General features: G+C 44.4%; 3 protein-coding genes across 5 annotated transcripts; 1 reads left to right on the plus strand and 2 right to left on the minus strand.

Annotated features, from left to right (window-relative positions):
* Nucleotides 1-6,817: 6,817 nt before the first annotated feature.
* LOC133890766 (rho GDP-dissociation inhibitor 1-like) lies at nucleotides 6,818-9,104 on the minus strand. Of its 2 annotated transcripts, none has more exons than XM_062331306.1 (5): nucleotides 8,621-9,104; nucleotides 8,429-8,495; nucleotides 8,113-8,331; nucleotides 7,258-7,382; nucleotides 6,818-7,176 (listed from the first exon to the last, which is right to left on the minus strand). In XM_062331306.1, the coding sequence occupies exons 1-5, from the start codon at nucleotides 8,756-8,758 to the stop codon at nucleotides 7,096-7,098; spliced, it is 630 nt and encodes a 209-aa protein (XP_062187290.1). In that variant the 5' UTR covers nucleotides 8,759-9,104; the 3' UTR covers nucleotides 6,818-7,095. The 2 variants fall into 2 exon arrangements, with proteins under 2 accessions (XP_062187290.1, XP_062187281.1); XM_062331297.1 differs by having other exon boundaries at nucleotides 8,426-8,495.
* Nucleotides 9,105-10,420: 1,316 nt separating this feature from the next.
* LOC133890775 (uncharacterized) lies at nucleotides 10,421-12,135 on the minus strand. 2 transcript variants are annotated; one of them, XM_062331328.1, is made up of 4 exons: nucleotides 11,971-12,135; nucleotides 11,209-11,388; nucleotides 10,910-11,059; nucleotides 10,421-10,566 (listed from the first exon to the last, which is right to left on the minus strand). In XM_062331328.1, exons 1-4 carry the CDS (start codon nucleotides 11,974-11,976, stop codon nucleotides 10,510-10,512), a joined length of 393 nt encoding a protein of 130 aa, XP_062187312.1. In that variant the 5' UTR covers nucleotides 11,977-12,135; the 3' UTR covers nucleotides 10,421-10,509. The 2 variants fall into 2 exon arrangements, with proteins under 2 accessions (XP_062187312.1, XP_062187303.1); XM_062331319.1 differs by having other exon boundaries at nucleotides 10,901-11,059.
* An 8,584-nt stretch (nucleotides 12,136-20,719) lies between these two features.
* LOC133890782 (uncharacterized) lies at nucleotides 20,720-21,301 on the plus strand. The gene has a single exon (XM_062331340.1). The coding sequence runs from the start codon at nucleotides 20,849-20,851 to the stop codon at nucleotides 21,143-21,145; it is 297 nt and encodes a 98-aa protein (XP_062187324.1). The 5' UTR covers nucleotides 20,720-20,848; the 3' UTR covers nucleotides 21,146-21,301.
* The last annotated feature ends 1,524 nt before the right edge of the window (nucleotides 21,302-22,825 follow it).

A 22,825-nucleotide genomic window follows, 5' to 3' on the forward strand; every position in this document is an offset into this window, starting at 1 on the left:
GTAACAATTGTTACAAGTTATAAAAATAACCTTCTTTAGACAATTTTTGTTTAAATTTTACATAGGATTTGTACGGGAGATAAAAAGTCTCTCCCGGCTCCCAACAGTGGCGGGCTAACCGGGCCAGATAGCCAGCGCCAAAATATCTAGGCTCGTTTGGAGAGCCAGTTGGAGATGGATTTTTTTGACTCGCCAAATATGACAATGCTGAGCTGGATATTGTTAGATTGATCTCTAACCCTAACTGGACCCAACGGCCCAGTTGGGCCCTTGATCAGCGCCCTGATCGGGGGCGCCCAGCCCACTATGGCTGGAGGGCCCCTGTCACCCTGCGCTATATAAAGAGGTGGGGGCCGGCGGCTCTTTTCACGAGGTTCGACTGAGCCGTACACCCCACCGAAACCCTAACCCTAATCCGATCTAAGAGGGGCGCAGCCAGTGACGGGAAGCCACCAGCCGCGCCGCCCTGCTCCACCACGTCGACGGCTACACCGACACCGTCCCCGACCGTCGCTGCCCGTGCGCAGACTCCATCAACGAACGTGATGGAGGCATCTGGGTCATCTACACCGGAGCTGTCAGGTTCGTCCCTCTACCTCTCCTCTCTGTCTCTCAGTAGGTCTTTGATTCAATTGATAAGCTTGAAGTATCTCGGGTCTACCCTAGATAGATTCCATAGTTCCAACAATGGTATCAGAGCCAGGTTGCTAGTCAGATCTAGACAGGGGCTAGAATCGAAACAGATGCTTACCTCGCCGTTGCTGACACCGCCGTAGCGCGGCTCGCCGGCGCGCGGGGAGAAGAAGGCTGAGCCGGGGCGCTGTCCGCCGGGCTCTGGCCAAAAGGGGCGCCGCAGAGGCCTACCTCGCCGTTGCTGACACCGCCGTAGCGCGGCTCGCCGGCACGCGGGGAGAAGAAGGCCGAGCCGGGGCGCTGCCCGCCGGGCTTTGGCCAAAAGGGGCGCCGCAGCCAGGCCGCTCGACGGCGGCGCGCTCACCCGCTGGGGAGCGCGCTCGCCGGCGAGAGGGCCGGCGACGGCGCCGAGTCCTCGGACTTCGCTCGCTCGCTCGTGCTCCGCTGCGGCTGAGAGAGAGAGAAGAGAGAGGGGCGAGTGAGCTAGGGTTTCGGCCGTCGCCGGCCGAGCGCCGTTTTGTTCGCGCGATACGGACGGACGACCGTCGGATCGGCGCGGACGGCCGAGATTGAACGGGCCGCTTCGCGGCCCAGGCGGGGCGCGCGGCAGCGGCACTTTGCCGGCCCAGGCCCACGCTGCGGCCTGGGCAAGCAGCGCACGCGCGCAACAGAGATGGGCCGAGCCGGTTGGGCCGAAAAGTGAAGAGCAAGAGCTGGAAAATTGGAAAATTCAAATTGGCTCAAAAGAAAATAAAAAAATAGTAATAATAATAATATTAATAATAATAATAATTTTTCCCTGTGGGTAAAATTCATGAAAACAGTTCATTTTTCCGCTGCGTATTTAAAGATTTTATTTTCATTATTAAATTCGAACCAACGGGAGAATTTAATTTTGAAAAATGGATATGTTTATTATAATGTTGTTATTATTCTGACCAACGTTGATTAATGGCAATATTATAATGAGATTAATCATGCATTAATTCTATTTCTGCCCAACGGTGATGTAGATTTAATGTATAAACAACTGTATGTTTTAATTTTGACCAACGTTGGAATCAAGGCATGCAATTGTTGTTATTATTTATGTTCTCACTGTATATGAATTGTGTTTTCAGGCGGATACAATTTGATGAGTTGTATCAAAGAGATCCCCACTCTCAAAGGTGACAACTACACGGAGTGGAAGAAAAAGATAGACCTGGCCTTCATCTTGGCTGAGGTGGACTGGGTAGTCACCTCACCGTGTCCCACTGAACCTGTGGCACCGGTGAGGGAGACAAACGAGGCTGATGCCGCTTGGGCAACTAAAGAAAGGGATTTTGAATACCAAAAGATGTCCTATCACCTTAAGCATAGGAAGTGGTTCACTGCCAACAAGAAATGTTTGGCTGTGATAAAGAACACGATTGAGCCTGCAATTTTGGGCTCAATCCCAGAGTATCACACGGTCACCGAGTACCTCGATAGAATAAAGAGTCAGTTCACTGGCTCTTCAAAGACATATGCTACCCAGCTAATAAAGCAGCTGGTGACAGAGAGGTACTCTGGAAATGGTGGCATAAGAGAGCACATACTAAGGATGAGCAATTTGGCATCCAAGCTGAAACTAATGGATCTGACTCTCAAGGAAGAGTTCCTTATCCATCTGATTTTTGCTTCTTTGCCAAAAGAGTTTGACACCTTTGTTGTCAACTACAATATACAGCCCGAGAAGTGGGACTTAGAGAGGCTCATGGCTATGTGTGTGCAAGAGGAGGAGAGAATAAAAGCTTCCAATGGTGGCACTATCAATTATATAAAAGACAACAAGAAAAAGAATTATAATGCTAACTCCTCCTCAAAGTCAAAGGGAAAAGGTCCACATCAGCCTCAGCAGAATAAGTTCACAGTGGAGAAAAACCAGTGTCTCCATTGCAAGAAGACGGGACATTATAAGAAAGATTGTCCCGATTTCTTAAAGATGATCATGGCAAAGAAAGGTGAGAACATTATTACGTTCATAAATGAATCCCTGTATATACAGTATTCGAAATCTACTTGGTGGATTGACTCAGGTGCAACTGTTCATGTTGCTAATTTTTTACAGGGATTCCGTTCGACGAGGACTACGCAAAGAAGAGAAAGACACATTAAAGTTGCAAATGGACTCCGAGCAAATGTTGAAGCTATTGGCGATCTTTCTCTAGAGCTTGCTGATGGCTTCACACTTTTACTTAGAGATGTACTTTATGTTCCCTCTTTACAGAGAAACTTGATTAGTGTTTCATGCTTGGACAATGATGGATATGATTGCCATTTTGGAAATGGCAAATGTAAGATAACATTTAATAATGCATGTGTTGGTCTTGCTATCTTACAAAATGAGCTTTATTTATTATCATTACGTGATGATGTGAATGTTGTATGCGATGATGGGAACGTTGCGTGCGACAATGAGAATGTATCCTCGTCTGCGGATGTAAACAGAAAACGAAAGAGAACTCACGATGCGTCGTCGAAATTATGGCACTGTCGTTTAGGCCATATTTCGAGGGGGAGAATAGAAAGACTAGTTAAGAATGATATTCTTCCTTCATTAGAGTTCTCAGATTTAGAACAATGCAGAGAATGCATAAAAGGAAAATATGTAAAGAAAATTAAGAAAGATGCCAAACGAAGCACAGGAATTCTACAGATTATTCATACAGACATCTGTGGTCCGTTTCCTGTAAAGAGTGTGGATGGTTATGATTCGTTCATAACATTCACAGATGATTACTCCCGTTATGGCTACATTTATCCAATCAAAGAAAGAACAGAAGCATTGGATAAATTTAAGATATTTAAGGCAGAAGTTGAAAACCAACACAATTTAAAGATTAAGATAGTCAGGTCCGACCGTGGGGGGGAGTACTATGGTCGGCATACCCCATATGGCCAAGTTCCTGGACCTTTTGCAAGGTTCTTACAGGAGAATGGCATAGTTGCCCAGTATTCTACACCGGGCGAACCTCAGCAGAATGGAGTAGCTGAAAGGCGCAATCGTACCCTGATGGATATGGTGCGCAGTATGATAAGTTACTCCACCTTACCGTTGAGCCTGTGGATGGAGGCGTTAAAAACCGCCATTCATATTCTCAATAGAGTACCAAGTAAGTCGGTGCCCAAAACACCGTATGAGTTGTGGACAGGAAGAGTACCCTCACTAAACCACTTACGTGTGTGGGGGAGTCCTGCTGAGGCTAAAGTATTTAACCCAAACATTGGGAAACTAGATCCCAAAACAGCAAGTTGCCATTTCATTGGCTACCTAGAAAAGTCAAAAGGTTTTCGTTTCTACTGTCCAGACAGACATACAAAGTTTGTAGAAACGAGACACGCTGTCTTCCTAGAGGATGAAATGATGAAGGGGAGCATGGTAGCTCGAGAAATTGACCTTGAAGAGAAGCGGGTGTATGCACCCACTCCGATGATTCATGAGCCATTTTTCTCACTACCTGCTGTCACTGCACCGACAGTGCAAGATACTGTGGTGCCAGCACCTGTTGTTATTCCACCTGTGGCAATAATGAATGACGATGAGGAACATGTTCTTCAGGATCCTGTAGAACCTATTGCCACACATGAGGGGGAGCAACAACAGCCTCAAACAGAAGATGTGCCAAATGTGGAGGCCCCTAGAAGGTCTCAAAGAGTTAGAAGATCAGCTATTCCTGCTGATTATGAAGTGTACAACACTGAAGAATTTCAAATGGAGGATGATCCCACCTCATTTGAAGAAGCCATGAGAAGTGATCATTCATCAAAGTGGCTTGAGGCCATGGAAGATGAAATGAAATCTATGAATGCCAATAAAGTTTGGGACTTGGAAATAATTCCTAAAGGAGCCAAAACAGTAGACTGTAAATGGGTCTACAAAACCAAACTTGACTCCCAAGGGAATATAGAGAGATATAAAGCGCGACTTGTGGCAAAAGGCTTTACGCAAAGAGAAGGGATTGATTACAATGAGACCTTTTCTCCAGTCTCATGTAAGGATTCCTTCAGAATCATAATGGCGTTAGTGGCACATTACGATTTAGAATTACATCAGATGGATGTAAAGACGGCATTTCTCAACGGGGACTTGGAGGAAAATGTTTACATGGCACAACCGAAAGGATTTGTCATGGAAGGAAAAGAACGAATGGGATGCCGCCTAAAGAAATCCATTTATGGATTGAAACAAGCTTCAAGACAGTGGTACTTGAAGTTTGATCAGACAATAAGGAATTTTGGGTTTAAAGAGAATGTAGAGGACAATTGTATCTATGCAAAGTTTAAGAATGGGAAGTTCATCTTCCTTGTCCTGTATGTAGATGATATCTTACTTGCTAGTAGTGATGTCAGTCTACTACTGGAGACAAAGAAGTTTTTGTCCTCGAAATTTGATATGAAAGATCTTGGTGAAGCTTCGTTCGTTCTAGGGATCGAGATTCACCGAGATAGAAGTAAAGGGGTATTAGGACTATCACAAAAGGCATACATAGAGAAGATCTTAAAGAAATTTAGTATGCACAAATATAGTCCCTCACCTGCTCCTATAGTCAAGGGCGACAGATATGGGGATTTTCAATGCCCCAGGAACCAGTATGAGATCGATCAAATGAAAACGGTTCCATATGCTTCAGCTGTCGGAAGCTTACAATATGCTCAAGTATGTACGCGTCCTGACTTGGCATTTGTTACCGGGTTACTTGGCAGATTCCAGAGCAATCCTGGAACAAAACACTGGAAATTAGTAAAGAAAGTCTTGCGTTATTTGCAAGGAACGAAAGGCCTCATGATGACGTATAGAAGATCAGATTCACTCCATATAGTGGGATATTCTGATTCTGATTATGCGGGAGATGATAGAAAATCCACGTCTGGATATGTATTCACTCTCGCAGGGGGAGCTATTTCATGGAAAAGCTCAAAACAAACCGTCACTACATCGTCCACAATGTATGCCGAGTTTGTAGCGTGTTATGAGGCAACGGGGCAGGTGAACTGGCTAAAGAAGTTCATACCCGGTTTGAAGGTGGTTGACGACATCTATAGACCACTTAAGTTATACTGCGATAATAATCCAGCAGTACAGTATGCTCACAACAATAAGTCAAGTGGTGCTGCCAAACACATTGACATAAAGTATTATGTTGTGAAAGATAAAGTCCGGGATCATGTCATAAGTCTTGAGCATATAAGTACCAAAAAAATGCTCGCGGATCCGCTTACAAAAGGCTTACCACCCAACGTGTTCAGAGAACATGTAGCCGGCATGGGTTTAAGGGAAAGCCTATAATTCCTGGACAAAAGAAGGCCCAAAAGTTAAGTATCTATTTCAGAACAGAATGGTGTGTTTTAGTTGTTAAATCTATCGGCAATTGACCGTGACGATGAGACATGCTCTATGCGCTAATCTGTAATGGAATGAACAAAAGTAAATGATATGAAAATGAAAGATGGAATGAGATCAAGGGGGAGATTGTTAGATTGATCTCTAACCCTAACTGGACCCAACGGCCCAGTTGGGCCCTTGATCAGCGCCCTGATCGGGGGCGCCCAGCCCACTATGGCTGGAGGGCCCCTGTCACCCTGCGCTATATAAAGAGGTGGGGGCCGGCGGCTCTTTTCACGAGGTTCGACTGAGCCGTACACCCCACCGAAACCCTAACCCTAATCCGATCTAAGAGGGGCGCAGCCAGTGACGGGAAGCCACCAGCCGCGCCGCCCTGCTCCACCACGTCGACGGCTACACCGACACCGTCCCCGACCGTCGCTGCCCGTGCGCAGACTCCATCAACGAACGTGATGGAGGCATCTGGGTCATCTACACCGGAGCTGTCAGGTTCGTCCCTCTACCTCTCCTCTCTGTCTCTCTGTCTCTCAGTAGGTCTTTGATTCAATTGATAAGCTTGAAGTATCTCGGATCTACCCTAGATAGATTCCATAGTTCCAACAGCTCTAAGTGCAAAACACCTTAACATACGAACAAAAATCCTCGATCTAACAGAGCTACACTATGAAAAATCAAACGAGCTACACTGCACTTTTTTCCCCTCAAATATGCAGGAGTACTACGCATTTCGGCACTTCAACTCTCAGATGCATTCATACAGGAAGAAGCAACAAGTTCTAGAAGTGCTAACCACAGGAATACAGGATACAGAAAAGGTTGAACAACTGATGAATGAAGGGTGTGTTTCAGAGAAACAAGTTCATCATCAGTACATAAATATCTGAGTATCTCCAGACAGGATTGATCGATTATATAGTGCGAAGAATAAACAATATTATGCCACAGACAGCGTAAAATGACAAACTCAAAACAAATTAAAAGGCGGTTAATGACGACGACGAAGTGAATGAATCATTCTAGAAGCAATAGCACATCTTCTCTGCCTTGGCTTAGCTATGAGCTAACATATTTCAACAAGCCGGCCCTGCACCACATCATTGGGTTGCTGGCCAGTCCTTCCTAATCTCGAAGTAGTAACTCATCTCCAGGTAGACCTTGCCATCATCATCGACGAACTAGGAAAGAATACATTACGGCTGTGATTATCGAAGCAATGATCTTGAAGCATCAAAATTGAACTTGGTAAGTATACATACCTTTAATTTGGCAGAATAGGAACCTCTTGCAAAAATGCCAGCAGGTGTTGTCTCTTCTTCACCCTCGTAGATGTAGGGCTCTAGCTGGGGACTGAACGTCCCCAGCATCATCTTCTGGTTCTCCACTGCAGGAAATAGAAAAAAAATCAACTACTTCAAAAGGACAATCGTAGAAAGATTCTGAATTATCAAACCCTACTCTTGTGCCAGATGGCCATGTTATTCTTTTGGTTGGATGAACACTGCAATGAATGATATATCATGAGACATGAATCTGATTTGATTACCTGATTGTTCGATAGATCACAGTTATCTTAAAGTGCGGTTCGTTATCTTTAGTTTTTCAGCAGTAATGTATCACATTATCATTATTACATTTTAAACTGTTGGCAGAATTGGGTTATACGGGTGAGAATCCAGTCTTTGACTGAGTTAATATTTAATAGTAACACAAAGGCACGCCTTGAGGAAAGAAAACAATCGATTCCTCTCTCAAAAGAAACAAAAAAGGAAAGGAAAGAAAGGATCGGATGATCACTAAATGTGAATCATGCAAAGGCTTCCTAACCACGAGCCATCAGTTAAAAAAATTCTTCAAATGTCATTAAAGTTGCAAATTACACTGCTGAATATATAATACCAAAGAAGAATTGATAGAACAAGATAAATAGCAAGTTCACACCGATATCTCTTGTTGCTTTTTAAGTAGGTGATGAAATTCAAACATTTTTTTATCTGATCTGTAATATGCAAGTCGATCGGCGAATTCGATGAACAATGCGACGACAGAGCAAGCAGATCTAATCAAGTTGAGTGCTAGTAATCATGCACGAGGCGTATGTGGTGTAAAAATACCTCTTACTCCAGTCTTCCATACAGTGTTGGTGTACTTGAGGCCGGACACGATGTTGTTGGAGACGATGAAGGAGAAGCGGAAGCTGTAGGGGCTGCCGTCCTTGAGCGCGAACGCGTAGCCCTTCTCGTCCGCCTTGAATGGGATCGGCAGGACCAGGTCCGGCCGGCCCGGCGATAGGATGGTCAGGTTCAGCACCTTCACCTCCGGCTCAGCAGTTTCTGCAACAACAAAAAATGTTCATATGTTCAGGTAATGCACCATGGCCAGATCTGTATGAACTCAAGGACAAGCTAGTCAAGAAGAGGTTACAACCACCTCCGAGCTGTTCTGTGTCGACTTGCCCAAGGAGTTGCTCCTTCCACCTCCTCAGGCTCTCATCATCCTTCGTGCACAAGCAGAGAAGATCACCGAAATTAATTTTTTTTAGCAGAGTAGATTACAAAAAAATTTATATATGGACTTGATTAGACGCAATGCACGCCATTGAATTGAATCATAGGCTGGTACCTTGTCGAGCTCGAGCTGTTCCTTGAGGGGGACCTGGGGGCCGAGCACGACGGTGCGCTTGTTCCCCTCCTCGTCCTCGTCCTCCTCCTCGACGTCGGCCCCGTCGTGCTTCTCCTTCTCCTTCTCCTTATCGTCCATGAGCGGCGGGGATACCTACGCACGCACGCGAAGCTCCCAACGCGGTCGACGAGGACGGCCGGGGAGAGCGAGCGGACCAGCAACGATGGACGGGCCAACGAGCACTCAAAGTTTGGGAGCGGGCGCGTCGCGCTGCGCTTTGTATGTGTGCTTGCCGTGGGAGATGGCGCGCGGGGGTTCGGAGTGGTGGAGGTGGAGGGGGAGGAAAGGGTCGTAGCGTGCAAGAGAACGGCCCGGGCGGCCGCGGGAGGGGCGCCAGGTGTGCGCGCCGGCCGGGCGTCGCGCTCGCGCCTCCACCGGGGGACCTGGGAGCCAGTCGTGGCGTTGGATCGCTCGTTGCCCGACTGCTTCTCTGGTTGCCGCGCCTTTTCCGTTTCATTTCTTTTTTTCTTTCAGAGTGTTTCATTTCTTTTCTTACCTTTGGTGTCTCTCAATTTTCCTTTTCTTTTTAAGAAAAAACAGTATAACTCATAGACACACACTCATATCACTATATGCAAACTCATACAGCATCTATTTAAGACAAGAGATCTGCTATCAAGAGTACCCGCCTATCTGAAAGAATTTTTTTTATCTTAATAAGATACGCCAGAGCAAATCTAGGCTTCTGACTGAAAAAGCCTGGTGTATTCAGCCCATATTGAACAGCCATGGCCTGCCCATACAGCTAATGTAGCTTTCAAGAAAGAGATGTGGCCTGCAAAGTTGGGCCAGGCCGAGCGGGTAAAATCACCTTCGATTTTAGGCCGAGCCCACGCCAGTTAGGAAACGAGAAAATTGGGGCCATTGCCATCGCGTAGTCGCGTCGCGTCAGCGCCCAGGGAAACAGCAGCGGAATGGGCGGCACGGCGGTGCGGTGGCCGCGGGTGCTGACCCCGGCGCACCTCGCCGGTAACTGAGTCAGTGGTCTTCTGTGTCCTCGATCTTATAGTTCTGTGAGTACAGAACCAAGCATTAGCTCGGCGTTCATGTTTGGAATCAGTGCGTTCATAGATGCTGGTGATAGCCTCCGCCTGGGCTTTCGATCGAAATTCGTATCGTACGTCTATTCTAGCTGTATGCCCAATTCAACTTTGCGCTGAACCTGCAAATCGGACAATTAATGCGAGATCTTCTCCTGTTCGATTTTATTTCCGCCTTCCTAAATCTGATTGCGCTGAGAAGCTTATTTATTTCTGCACAAGGCCTATACTTCAATCGACTGAAAATGACACACCTTTCAGTCGACGGCGGGCGGTGAGCTTCCTCCATGATTTTGATTTCGGGAGGGCAGTTCTCGGGGTCCGGTGTACTCCCTGAGCTTAGAGTATGGTCGGGACAGATTGATCGACTAAAACAACAGTTGTTTTCAGTCAATTGAAATATAGCATGTCCCTTGTGATCGCGAGAAACAACATGAGCCTAAAAAAAGGAAGGTTTTTGTTTGTTACGAGCCTAGTTTACAAGTCTTCAAGACAACAGTTGTGGTCCAATTCGAACTTAAAATACATTTTCGAATAAGTTCGTACTTATAATAAGTTTGAAGACTGTAAAACTAACGAGAATTCGAGAAATTTTAGTCTCTGGCTCTCTGCCCTTAATTGCTTCAAGATGTGGAGGCTTTTACTGAAGTGGAGTACTAAAGCAGGATAACCCCATGAAAGGTCGAATGGAAGTGCTATATTCAAACGAGTGCAAGCAGTAGCAAGTTTCCATTACTTCCATATAGTAGAAACACTATACACCTCTCTGAAGCACCAAACTTGCTTCTTTCAGGCGATGCAGCTCAGGCCCAGGCACCCTCCCAACAAATTCCTCAGCAATTTCTTCTGCAACACAAACACAAGATCACAGCAACATGAGATCCCCATACTTCAATTTTCACCTAGGATCTTGGTGAAATTTACACTCTGACTTTAGAAAATAAAGCTCCAAGAATGAATGCTAAAAATGCAGTACTTAAGCTTTTACGCAAAGGTCACATCTTTGATAAATAGAGCTACTATTATCCAGAGAAAAGCTACTTGCAAAGGTTCAGCTTAGCCTAGAAAAAGGTTTATGTCAATCACATGATAAACTAGATAAAGCAAACGCACTTAGCTACACGTAGGCCCAGAAAAGAAGCACTAATACTTCAATAAACTGCAATTACAGGGTACTTGCCTTCTTCACCTTGCAGAGAAGCTGCGGGGATATCTTGTACAGGTCCTCGTCTACATATCCCTTTGGCTTCCACTTCTGCTGCTCATTCACATACTGCCTCCTGCCTCCCTTCCTCACTGGCACAACGTTTGCTTGCTCCCCCTTCACTCGCACAACACACTGCACATTGATAGCAGAATTATCAACCTCTCTGCTAGATAGTGCAGACTCAGTCAGTATCAAAAGCTAACGTGAACCCAAAATATGAAATGCTAAACTGAATTCTCGGGAAAAAATTTGCTCAAAACTGAATGGTGTGTTTGTTCAACCTTCTTGTAGTTATAGGGCTTGGCAGGGAACTGGGGAACCTTGAAGAGGTCCTCGTCTTTCTCCGCTTGCGCTGTGAAGAAGAAGGTCCCTGACTGGAAGTATTGGGTGACGGGCATGTCGTCCCACAGGTTCCAATCGCCGAACGCCGGGGTCTGACGCCACTTGCAGTCGTCTTGCGCCTGTCAGAAATAAACGAAAAAACTCACTTTCTTTGCAACTGATACTGATGGCATAAGTTTGGTTAGATGGGAGGAAGCAGAGACATGACATCAAGTCATCAAGAAAAGAAGCTGAGGGGGTTTTTTTTTTGGGGGGGGGGGGGGGGGGCGGTGGCGAACAATTCAAGCTTGCCTTCTGAAACTTTCAAGTGACCTTATTCAATATATATAAAGCTTTGAGGCGATCAAAACATTATGTCATGTTAATGTAATAAGACATGAACTTGACGAAAAAAGGAACTATACTGTTATGACTTATGAGCATTGTATAGTATACTACAGTGTATGACTAAGATGCTCATATTCTCACTGCAATGACAAGTTCCGCTGTTGGCTAGTACAGGGTGTATAGTCGCTTGCCATTGCAGAAGGATGTAAATCCCTACCTCACAGAAACTAATGTGTTTGACACAAACAAGCAGAAGTGCAGAGCATAAGTTCAGCAGCAAGAACTGAAGTGTACAATGCAAACATGCCCTTCTGATAAGATAAAGAGATAAGGAAAAGAAAAACAAAGATGCAATGCGCATCTCCTTGGCTCACCTCCATCTCTCAGTTACTGAAGTTGTGAAGCAGAAACAGATGTGAGAAGAGGAAGAAGAGGAGGAGGAGGCAGAAGAGCAGGAAGGGCAGTCAAAGCTCTGATGGAATTGGGCAGTAACACGGCAGAGGAGCAGGGAGCTCTATACATAGCCGGACAAAGGCTTGGGTAAAGAGAATGTGGGGGCACACGTAGCTAAACTTTTCAGAAAGCCCTCCAAGAAAAGCAAGGGCCCAAAGCAAGTAGTGTTCAGCTGTTACTGAGCCGGGGCAATGAGTGTTACCACTTCACACTCATGCAGGGTGCAGCACCTACCCCTTGCTTTCCGAGTTAGTGTCTGCTGTTCTTTTCTGTGGTCACTGCCTCACTAGGTCAGATTGATTACCCTTCTCTCTTTCTCTTTTTTTAGATCCGGACCTCGAGCCTTCATTGGAGGCTATTTTTAACGGGATGTGCGATGCCGGGGCTTCGAACCCTCGGCCACTCCCTTGTGGCTTTGCCAATCGGGTTTCATGCCCGTTCGCTCTCTCTCTCTAATAAAGTTGCCAGCTTTTGGTAACAAGTCCTGCCATTGCATGATAGACAATAAGTGTGCGTGTCGCGTGCTTTTATCACCCGCGACGCGAGATGGCGGTCGTCTTCCCGGCAGCTCCTGCCGCGGCTGCGCCTCGACTCTCAAGGCCGGCCACGCATGGAAGCGGAAAGCGGCAAAAGTCGCTCGCTTTTGTTCGGAACCATGGCGAATTCACAATGATTCTTGCGGTTCGCGGGCTGCACGCTTTGCCGCTTTCCACCGGCGTCACGATTACAGCCGAGGAAGAAAGGGTTAGTGCCGTGCGTGAACGTTTGTCTAACCGTGCACTTGCTTGTTACTTCCGTTGGAAAATTGGTCCGTAATTGATCGGAGAATACCGAACCATGCATGCAAAGTCGCTGGCCAGTGGGCCCTTTGGTATGTCATCACCCTTTTACAAGTCATTCGGTGTGTCACCACTCACCAGAGCACGTACGTTATGATACAAAGCTTGCTAAACGGAGTTCTCCGTTTCTTCCACCTTCACTTGGAAGTCATTTGCCATGATTTCAAAACGAAAAAAAACCATCAATACTTACTGTGGATTGCTTTTTTCTAGTACAATTTGCTCAGGCAATGACTGTTTTTTTTTTTTAAAAAAAAAGAAGTTCTATTTCATCAAGCAAATGAAAGTATTCCGGTCTCTACACCTTACGATATATGCGACCTACAATTAAAACCAAAACACACACTCTTACAAAAGATGTTTAAAAAAACAACAAGCATTCATCATTAATGACATATTCTATTATTAAATCTCCACCCATGCGTGACGAAAATCTCTATTATAGTCTCCAACACACGACAAGCCAAGCGCATTGTTGTCATGTCTTCCTCATGCTGCAACAGAGTCCAGAATCTTGTCCAATATGTTGCCCTGAAGATAACCTGCATAGAGGAGTAAACTTGTTTTTTTTTTATCAAAAATCACATCATTCCGGCTCAGCCAAATAGCCCAACAAATGGCACTAGCCCCCACCAGAATTTGTCTTTTCAATTTTGCTCCTATTCCCCTAAGCCACGTTCCAAACATATTTGAAATGCTACGAGGAGGATGTAAACCAAAAGCAACCACTAAAGTTCTCCATAAAAACTTGGCTAGATTGCAATCAAAGAATAAATGTTGAATCATTTCATTCTTGTTGCAAAAGCAGCATTTTTCATTACCATGTCAGTTTCTTTTAATTAGGTTATCTTTGGTAAGGACAACCCCTTTCTGTAGAAACCACAAAAAAAATCTTTATTTTTAGAGGGATTTTCAATTTCCACACATATCGGTTATCATCTAAGATGTTTTCATTTATAACAGCCATATACATCGAATGGACTGAGAATTGCCCATTCTCCTTTAATGACCACCTGAAAATGTCAGAGTTTTCATTAAGATGAACACATACTATTTTTGCCACTAGACTATGCCAGGCTGTCAAATTGTTCCCCACTAGAGCTCGTCTAAAAGAGATATTTAGAGGATCTGAGTTTAACACTTCCGATACCATGACATGTTTTTTGCGAACTATGTTATATAATACCGGGAATTGCTCACTTATTGTAGTTGAGCCGAGCCATTTATCTTCCCAGAATCTAATCTGTGATCCACTCTGTACTTCAAAATTTTCAAAGGAAAGAAAAAGTGTTTTGATTTTTATTAGACCTGACCAGACATGTGAATCATCTGGTTTCTTTTCTACCTGAGCAATTGTCTTGGTACCTAGATACTTGTTTCTCAAAAGCCGTTGCCATACCCCATCTTCAGTAATAAGTTTGAATAATCATTTGCTTAGTAGACATTTATTTTGAACATCAAGGTCTTGTATGCCTAAACCCCCTTGTTCTTTAGGTCTACATAGCATATTTCATTTTGCGAGTCTGTATTTTGTCCTATGTCCATCACCCTGCCAGAAGAATCTGGATCGGTAATAATCCAATTTCTTTAAGATTCCTCTTGGGACCTCAAAGAATGAGAACATAAACATCGACAGACTACTTAAAACGGAATTGATTAAGATTAGTCTGCCACCGTATGACAAGTGTTTTCCTTTCCAGCTGTTTAATTTCTTTTCAAAACGTTCCTCTACTCTAATCCAGTCTTTATTACTTAATTTTCTATGACTCATTGGTATTCCCAAATACCTAAAAGGGAACTCTCCAATCCCACATCCAAAAATTTGAGCAAATTGTTCTTCGCATTCCTTCGTCTTTCCGTAGCAGAATAACTCACTTTTATGGAAATTAATCTTAAGGCCAGATAGTTGCTCAAATGCACAAAACACCAACTTTATATTCATAGCCTTTTCGATATTTTAATCCATAAATAGAATAGTATCATCTGCATATTGTAATATAGAGAGGCCACCATCTACCAAATGCGGAACGACACCTTCAACCTGACCATCTTCCTTGGCTTGGCTCGTGCTATAAATATGGCTAACATTTCAACAACTAAATTAAAAAAGATAGATGAAAATGGGTCTCCTAGGCAATGACTGGTTAGATGCTCTAATATCACTAAAGTGATTACGCTGTTGCTAATGCAAAGGCACAGTGTCTTAAAGTGACGTGGTGCCCAAAAGGGGGGGGGGGGGGGCAGGCCTTGAACATGCGGATATGCATATGAAGATGGGCCTTTTTGTTGGGCCAGCTAAGAACCTTTTGGAATCTACTTTGGCAAAGACGGGAGCATCAGGAACCTGGCGATTTTTCTAAATCCCAGCCCGCATGTCGAGCTTCTTCTTCCTCCTCCTCTTTTTTCCTTTATCTTCTTCTCAGATTTTTTACACGCCCTCTCCTCTTTTTGAATAAAAGTTAGTTAATTTGCTGCCTCTCCTCTGAGTTTGGGCTTTTGATGTAGTCAACTTGGGCGCAGCTGAGAGAGTGCAGATGTCCGCCCCAGCGAGTGACGCATCCAGATCTGATTTTTATGCTGTTGCATGCATGCATGCATGCTACCAGCAAGCTTGATCCTTCTGGTTCCCGTCTTCTTCCTGTGTTCGTCAAACGAGTCGAATCAACTTTCCTATTGCATGCCTATGCCATGACACTGCTAACTATAGAGGATCATTGCCTCAGTTCAGTCCTCCAATTAAATATTCGACTGGCATACAAACTGGCGTCGTCAGCATTTCTTTTTTTATTTATCGTTTGTCCGAAATTATTTGGGCACGGAGTTTTGCAGGATGTCTCTACTCTTACCCCATGCCGCTCTGATTTCTTTCTAGAATTTATAGTGCTTATTTGGATCGTGGGGAAACAATTTGGCCGGGGTCGTAGTTTTGAAATACGACCAGGAACCATGTAGAATTGCCTTTTTTACTTTTCCCTCTAACGAATTCATCCGAGTTTGAAAATCTGTAGAGCGATGCGCCAACGTACTTCCAGTGTCCAGAAATTTTAACATAATTTTTTGTGGTGATTTGCAGCTTTGAAAAGTGATTTGCAGGTTTGACAAGGAAATGAGGGGTGGTTGGTGTTTCAAATAACGACCACCCCTATGAACATTTCTTGTTTTTGTTTCTCCCTCTCCTGAATTCATATGAATTTGAAATTTTGTAGGACGATGATCCAATGTAATATTCATCATGTACAAAAATTTATACAGAATTTTTTGGTGGTGATTCGGAGGGCAGAAAAGTGATTCGCAGGATTGTCAAAGAAAAGAGGAGGTGGTCGGTATTTCATATAACGACCACCCTGTGAAGATTTCTAATTTTTGGTTTCTCCCTCTCCCAAATTCATCTGAGTTTGAAACTCTTTAGGATGTTGCGCCGCTGTATCCTCTTCCTCTTCCAATTTTCACAGAATTTTCCGTGCTGATTCGGAACGTAGGGAAGCGAGATTTCCTTGGGGTCGGAGTCTGAAACTAGACAACGACCACCCACCATGCATGTACACTTGTCTTTTTTACTGCTTCCCTCAACCGAATTCGTTCGAGTTTAAAACTCCGCAGTGTGCTGCAAGGTTTGAATCCCGTCTCCACCATATTTTTGTAGAATTTTTTGTGGTTATTTAGATTGCAGGGAGGTGATTTGCCTGAAGCTCCGATCCGGGCGTGCTGTGCAGCTGGTGCAGGTGCAGCGAAAGGGAAGGGAAAGGAGAGCAGCAAGCTCTCTCTCTCGTCTTCCAGCGTGCATAAAACTAGCTAACTTGGTGTTGACGCGAAAACATGGCACCGTCACCTTATGTGTAATATCTGGTGAGCAGTATTTAGGATGTTTTAGTTATGGTGTTGCGTCGTCGGATCTTCGTTGTCACTCACGCTTGGGAGGGATCCCGTCGAAGTACGAGTGACCGCTTGCTTGTTTTTGATTGTCGAGATTAAGAACATAAAGCAATATAGATGAGAAAAAAGAACGAGACTACAGAAATTAGGTAAAAGACAAAAGATAATGTAAATTGTGTTTGATCGGTTGTTTGATGTCCTTAATCAGTCATGACCCTCTCATATTTAAAGTGCAGCATGTCTTAGCCGTAAGAGATCATGACTTTTAATTCAAATCGAACAAGACTTACAGACATAATTCGGCTACGTCTACCTGATTTTCAGAGTTCCTATAACAAACATATATTTTCTATTTGAACACGTAAAACTCTCATATATTTACTCGAATACGATTTAATGTAGTTCGCACTTCTTAGATTCGATCAACTCTTCTATCTGTTCGGAGACCAACTGCAGAAACAAACCATGATCACTGGTCACCTGGTCATTGGTCATGATCACTGGTCACCTGGTCATTGGTCATGATCACTGATCTTGTTCACTGGTCTAAAAATACTATTCACTGGCCTGAAATCACTGTTCACTAATCGGATGTTACTGTTTATTGACCTAAAATCACTGTTCATTGATTGAAAGATATTGTTCACTGGTCGGAGATCACTATTCACCTTGTCGAGCACTATTTACCTGTTATTGTTCATCCGATCATGTTACTATTCATCCAGTCTCGTTGCTATTTATCTAATCATGTTACTGTTCATCTAGTCACAATACTATTTATCTGATCACCTATTAAACCAGTCATTGCTGCAATAGCCACTATAAATACTAAACCTTATCATCAACCCTTGGCTTTTCTTACTATGTGTATAGCCCACGGTAGAATGCAAGAGGGGACATTTGGGGCCACAGCTCAGTCTGCAGTGTCTTGTTTTAGTTTGTTGTTGCTCTTCAAGTTGGAACAAAAGAGGTAGCCATACGTTGGCCTAAAAGTTGGCCAACACATGAGGTCATAAAATAACCAGATTACTTCACTTTCATGAAAACTTACGACTAATTTTTAAGCAAACTAGCAAAGGACATAGTTATACGATTACGGCGAAGAACCGGCTGTTTTACAAGGAAGAATAAGAAAAGATAGCTACTTCAATTTCGTAGGAGCATATGACTGATTTATGAGACAAATCAACAAAGTATAGCTACTCTAGATCTATTCTTTGAAAGAACAGAAAAGAAACAAAGAAAATAGATACGTTTTGTGTTTGACGATTGTGTGTGTTTTCAATCGGCAGTACGCTCATCTATTTAGACGGTTTGATCTTTCTCTCCTCAGGTCATGACTTCGGTCCATGCTGGTCTCCAATGTGTGCTCCACCTCAACGCTCGATTGGGCTTCGATCTTGCACTTGGGCCAGTGCGCTCCGCCTGAGTTGGCTCCCCATGCCAGCAGGCCATTGCCCCGCGCCAAGCCTCAGCAAGCCGCGCGTGGCACCCTCTGGGCCGCATGCTGGCACGCTAGGCCAAGCGCCGAGCTGGCCAACACCTCTAGCACGCTTGACGCGATCCACCATGACGCTATCGATCCTAAGCGTTGAATCCCTTGAATTAGCTGCCACGGTTTACATGCATGTAGAAGTCCAAGACGAAAATCAATGTATGTAGCTAGAGCTTCCATCGCTGTTGTCTCTTGCCGCCTCTGCATGTAGCCTCGAGCCACAACTGTAGGTGCCGCTACATGTTTCTGTGTTTCTGCATACACGTTGCCGACTAGCATACAGCTCTCCGTGTCTCTCTTTCAATCAATATGCTAATCACCTAATTAACTGACCATATTAACACTATTGCACTAACAACTTAATTAGCAAGCCGATTATTCATGACATCATGAATACTTCTTTATTCAGCCAATGACCCAAATAAAAGCCAAATTAAATTTTGCAATATCTAATTACTAGCTTAACTAATTAATTGGCCAATGATGTAAGCCAATTAGCAAACATATCCTTATCTCAGCCAAATATTCATCTAAGTCGAATTAAATCAATTACCCTTTTAATCTTTTAACACTAGATGATCCGACGAGAATAAAAATATTAACATTAGACCATTCAGCGAGCTCAATTAGGTTGGAACCCTAATCATCATTTTAAAGCAAATTGGATGTCCCGACGTAGCAAATACACTCACCGAAGGTTTGCGCTGGATTAATTTTTCTAGAGAGCAAAAACTTTATGCAAAATTTGAGTTATATGCACTGAATGATCCGGCGTTAACACCAAATCTTTTACCGGACCGATTTTTCCAGAGAGCATATCTCTATACAAGAAATCACCCTTTTACTTACTGGGTAGTTCGGTGATGACACGATTGCTATTACCGCACTATCCGCTATGTACAAAAGATTTAGCCGTGCTATTTTTTTGCTATCAACACCATGTATAGTATAGATTGTTGGAATAGAGAGGATAAAACCATCAAAATGTACCGAACTAATTATGTGGATGGAGAGAACAGGAAGCCAGAATATACGACGTTGTTGAGCACACTACAGAATATGCTAATTCCCTTTTTGAGACAACAGAATATGCTAATCTTCTGCAGCAAATTAAAGGGAAACATAATGTGGCAAATACATAAAAGAATATAGAAAAGGCATATCGAACAGACTGGGCATGTTCTGTCTCTCTTTTTGAACAATGAGGCTGGGCATGTTCCTTTTTTGTTTTGGAACAATGAGGCTGGGCATGTTCTGGATAGGTATGTAATTGGATCGGATATGAACGGACACGGATAGTGTCAGATATAGATACGGATGCGGATAGTCAGAATCAGATCGGATATTGGCCGATCCTATATCTCACATTTGTTTTTCATCAGAATGGAAGTCGGACATGGATGATGTCAGATATAGATATGAATGCAGATAGTCTCGGTCATGAATACAGATTGATATAGATCGAATATGTGATGAGTCAAATGCAAATAATGTCAGTCACGAAATTTTATTCGGATATTAGAGGTATAACAAGCAAATCAGCAATATAATCTCATGGAAGAAGTTACGTTAGAGCGAATCGGAGAAGTTACGAGCGCTCAATATGCTGGCTAAAACTTCTATTATTTATTTAAACATATTAATAACTCCAAACAAAAAAGTATCAACTACAAGTTTATATATCTCGTCGAGAGTTACATTTTTTATATAAAGATTGTTTTTATCCGATTTCATATGAAAAAGTTAGAAGCTCCAGAAGGTAGTCTCGAATAGTTGTTGAATATATCCGATTTTATTTTCAGATATTTGATATCCGATAGTTATCTGTCTCTATACATCTAAATTCAATATTCGATATTTCTTTCCAATATCTGATAGTCGAAATTCTATTAGAATCTAAAATGGTCCAAGTCATCGGACGGGAAAAATCCCATCCGTTTTCATCCTAGTTCTGAAGCAGCCAAAACCACTACTCCTAGCCTACTCCTAGGCTCCTAGCTATGTAACCAACTCCAAGAGTCACAGGCATGGCGATAGGTTACTTTACCCCGTTACCATACACAGGCCCGTGTCCCTTCCTCGCCGTCCGCTTCGATTGAGAACGCCCACTTGACGCAAAATGGCACGCAAGATACGTCCAATTCCAGCCAAGAACACAGCCGCTACCGTCGTCCTGCCCGCCGGTACGGCCTGCGCCCTGCACCAGCACCAGTGCTAGTGCCTCGTAGGCACGTAAGTACATCAGTACATGCGTGCGCACATGCATGCCAACACGGGCCGGCAAATGGCGTGGTGTTGCAGATGATTCGATCTTGCCGGCCCGTGAGTCCGTGACTGGCCGCTCTCTTGACTTGACTTGAGCCTTGAAGGTGACGAGCTCGCGGCGTGAGCCCGTTTGCACATGCACGCACGTCACGGGCCACGCTGCGACCGTATCCCCACGCTATATAAACCTTCATCGAGCGTGACCCACAGATCACAAGAGCTCCGATCGAGTACCTTGGCACACACATATATATCCTGAGCCTTGCCTTCCTACTGAGCGTAGCTCGCTCGACCGCTAGCAAGCTAAGGCGCCAAGCAAGACACCCGATGGCCGGAAGGAAGCAGGTGAGCTACGCGGTCGCCGTCGCCGTCGCCGTCGCGCTGGTGGCTATGCTGGTAGTGGCGACCGCGGCGGAGGACAACTGCGGCATCAGAGACAAGGGCGCGGTGATGAGTGCGTGCTTGTCCTACTGCGCATACGGTAGCAAGGAGCACCAGTGCTGCGACCCCCTGAGACAGGCCGACGTCGCATGCCTCTGTCGCAACTACTGGAGCGCGCTCCAGAAGTCGCGCTACGCCAGCTGCGCCAACAAGATCGAGTCCAAGTGCGGCATCAGGTGCTAGTCATGCTATAGACGTATCGATCTATGCACGTACCCTTTTTATGATTTGCATCGTGTTTAAAATCAGTGTGTAATAGTATTTAAGGACGTCGTGGAAGTATATGTACCGTGTTGTGGGTCTACCGATTTGCATTCTAATAAAAAGCTCTTTAATTTATTCAGAACTTTTTGAAATAGAGTTGAATTGTGAGTTTTTTTAGCTAATACGTAGTTTTCAAGTTTGAGTCGAATGTTGCACAGAGTTGAAAGTTAATTGCTCGCCTGAATGTTTCGGAGCTGGGTTGAAACATGGGAAGTTCCCAAGTTAAAAGTTGTTTAATTCAGGTTGAAGAAGAAACTTTTTGGCACACAGAAGCTTTAGGAATGTAGGTGGAAAGGGGAATGATAGCAGTGCCCACATGCTACACTCCCACAGTAATCCTGAAAAAGAAATAAATCCTAGAATTTAGTCAGGACCAAAACGATAGCGATACAAGTGATTTGTTCTTCTATATTACGACACTATATATTTGTTGGACACTGCTAGCATCTGGACGTCCGATCTGGATATAGTATCGGATGGTCCTAGCTGTTAGATCAAAGAAGCAAGGTAGTCAGCTACCATCCGATCAAAACAATTCCCTTAGACGCCCGCAAGACTAATTAGTGGGCTGCGCTTCTGATCTATGTCTCCCCATCTCTATTCCTTCATGTGCCCTCCCTCCTCCCTTGTGCTCCCCGCTGCTCGTCGCTGCCAGATCCGACGGTTCTGAGCCACGTAGCCTCCAGATCAGGCGATGCTGGTGCTCCTCTCAAACCACACCGTTATGAAGGACACCGACGCGCCGAACCAGCTTGATGCTACCATCTGTCGCCGTCCTCTTCATTGACCAAGAGCCGACACTTCTTCTGAAGATGCTGCCACTGGATCTCCATGCAACACCACATTGCCGTCCACCTTATAGATTTGGCCGCGTACACGTAGAAGAAAACCTGGAATCAGAAGCCACTCTCATTAGTTGAATCTGAGCTAAGCAGTGCAACATCGGAAGTTAATTAATACAACATCAAAAAAGAAACAATGTAACATCAGATAATAATTAGTGCAACATAAAAAAAAAGAATCATTGCAACATCAAAAAGGAATCGATGCAACATTCTAAACGAAGGATTGCAACATCGTGCAACATTAAAAAAGACAGCTACAACATCGAAAAGTATTCACTACAACATAAAAAATGAATCGATACAACATTCTAAACTAAGGACTGCAACATCATGTACAAAATAAATTGCTGCAACAAATTAAATTGAAGGACTGCAACATTCTTTCACAAAGGGGTAGGAGAAGACGACTACCACAGAAAGGTGTATTGCCATAGAAAGGAGAGGTCATCGCTACCACACTCGCTGAGGTGCTCAGAGCATGAGGAGTCACAGCTGCCGCTGGAGGAGTCACCGTTGCCACACTCGTTGAATGGCGCGGACGACGCTGGGACCACCAAGCTCCCAGCCTCGCCCCCCCCCATCTCGTCACCCCTAACCCTATGGCTTACCTCGCATTGGGCCACTAGATCCACTACCACGAGCTTGATCCACAAAGCTCGGGCTGGTCCGCCGAACGAGCTAGCCGATGGACGTAGTGCTGCTGTCAAATATGAGCCAATCTGAAGAGGGAGAGGGATGAGATGAAAGGAGGGGA

The sequence above is a fragment of the Phragmites australis genome, chromosome 1 (assembly GCF_958298935.1).
Source record: "Phragmites australis chromosome 1, lpPhrAust1.1, whole genome shotgun sequence".
In the NCBI taxonomy this organism is placed as follows: domain Eukaryota; kingdom Viridiplantae; phylum Streptophyta; class Magnoliopsida; order Poales; family Poaceae; genus Phragmites; species Phragmites australis.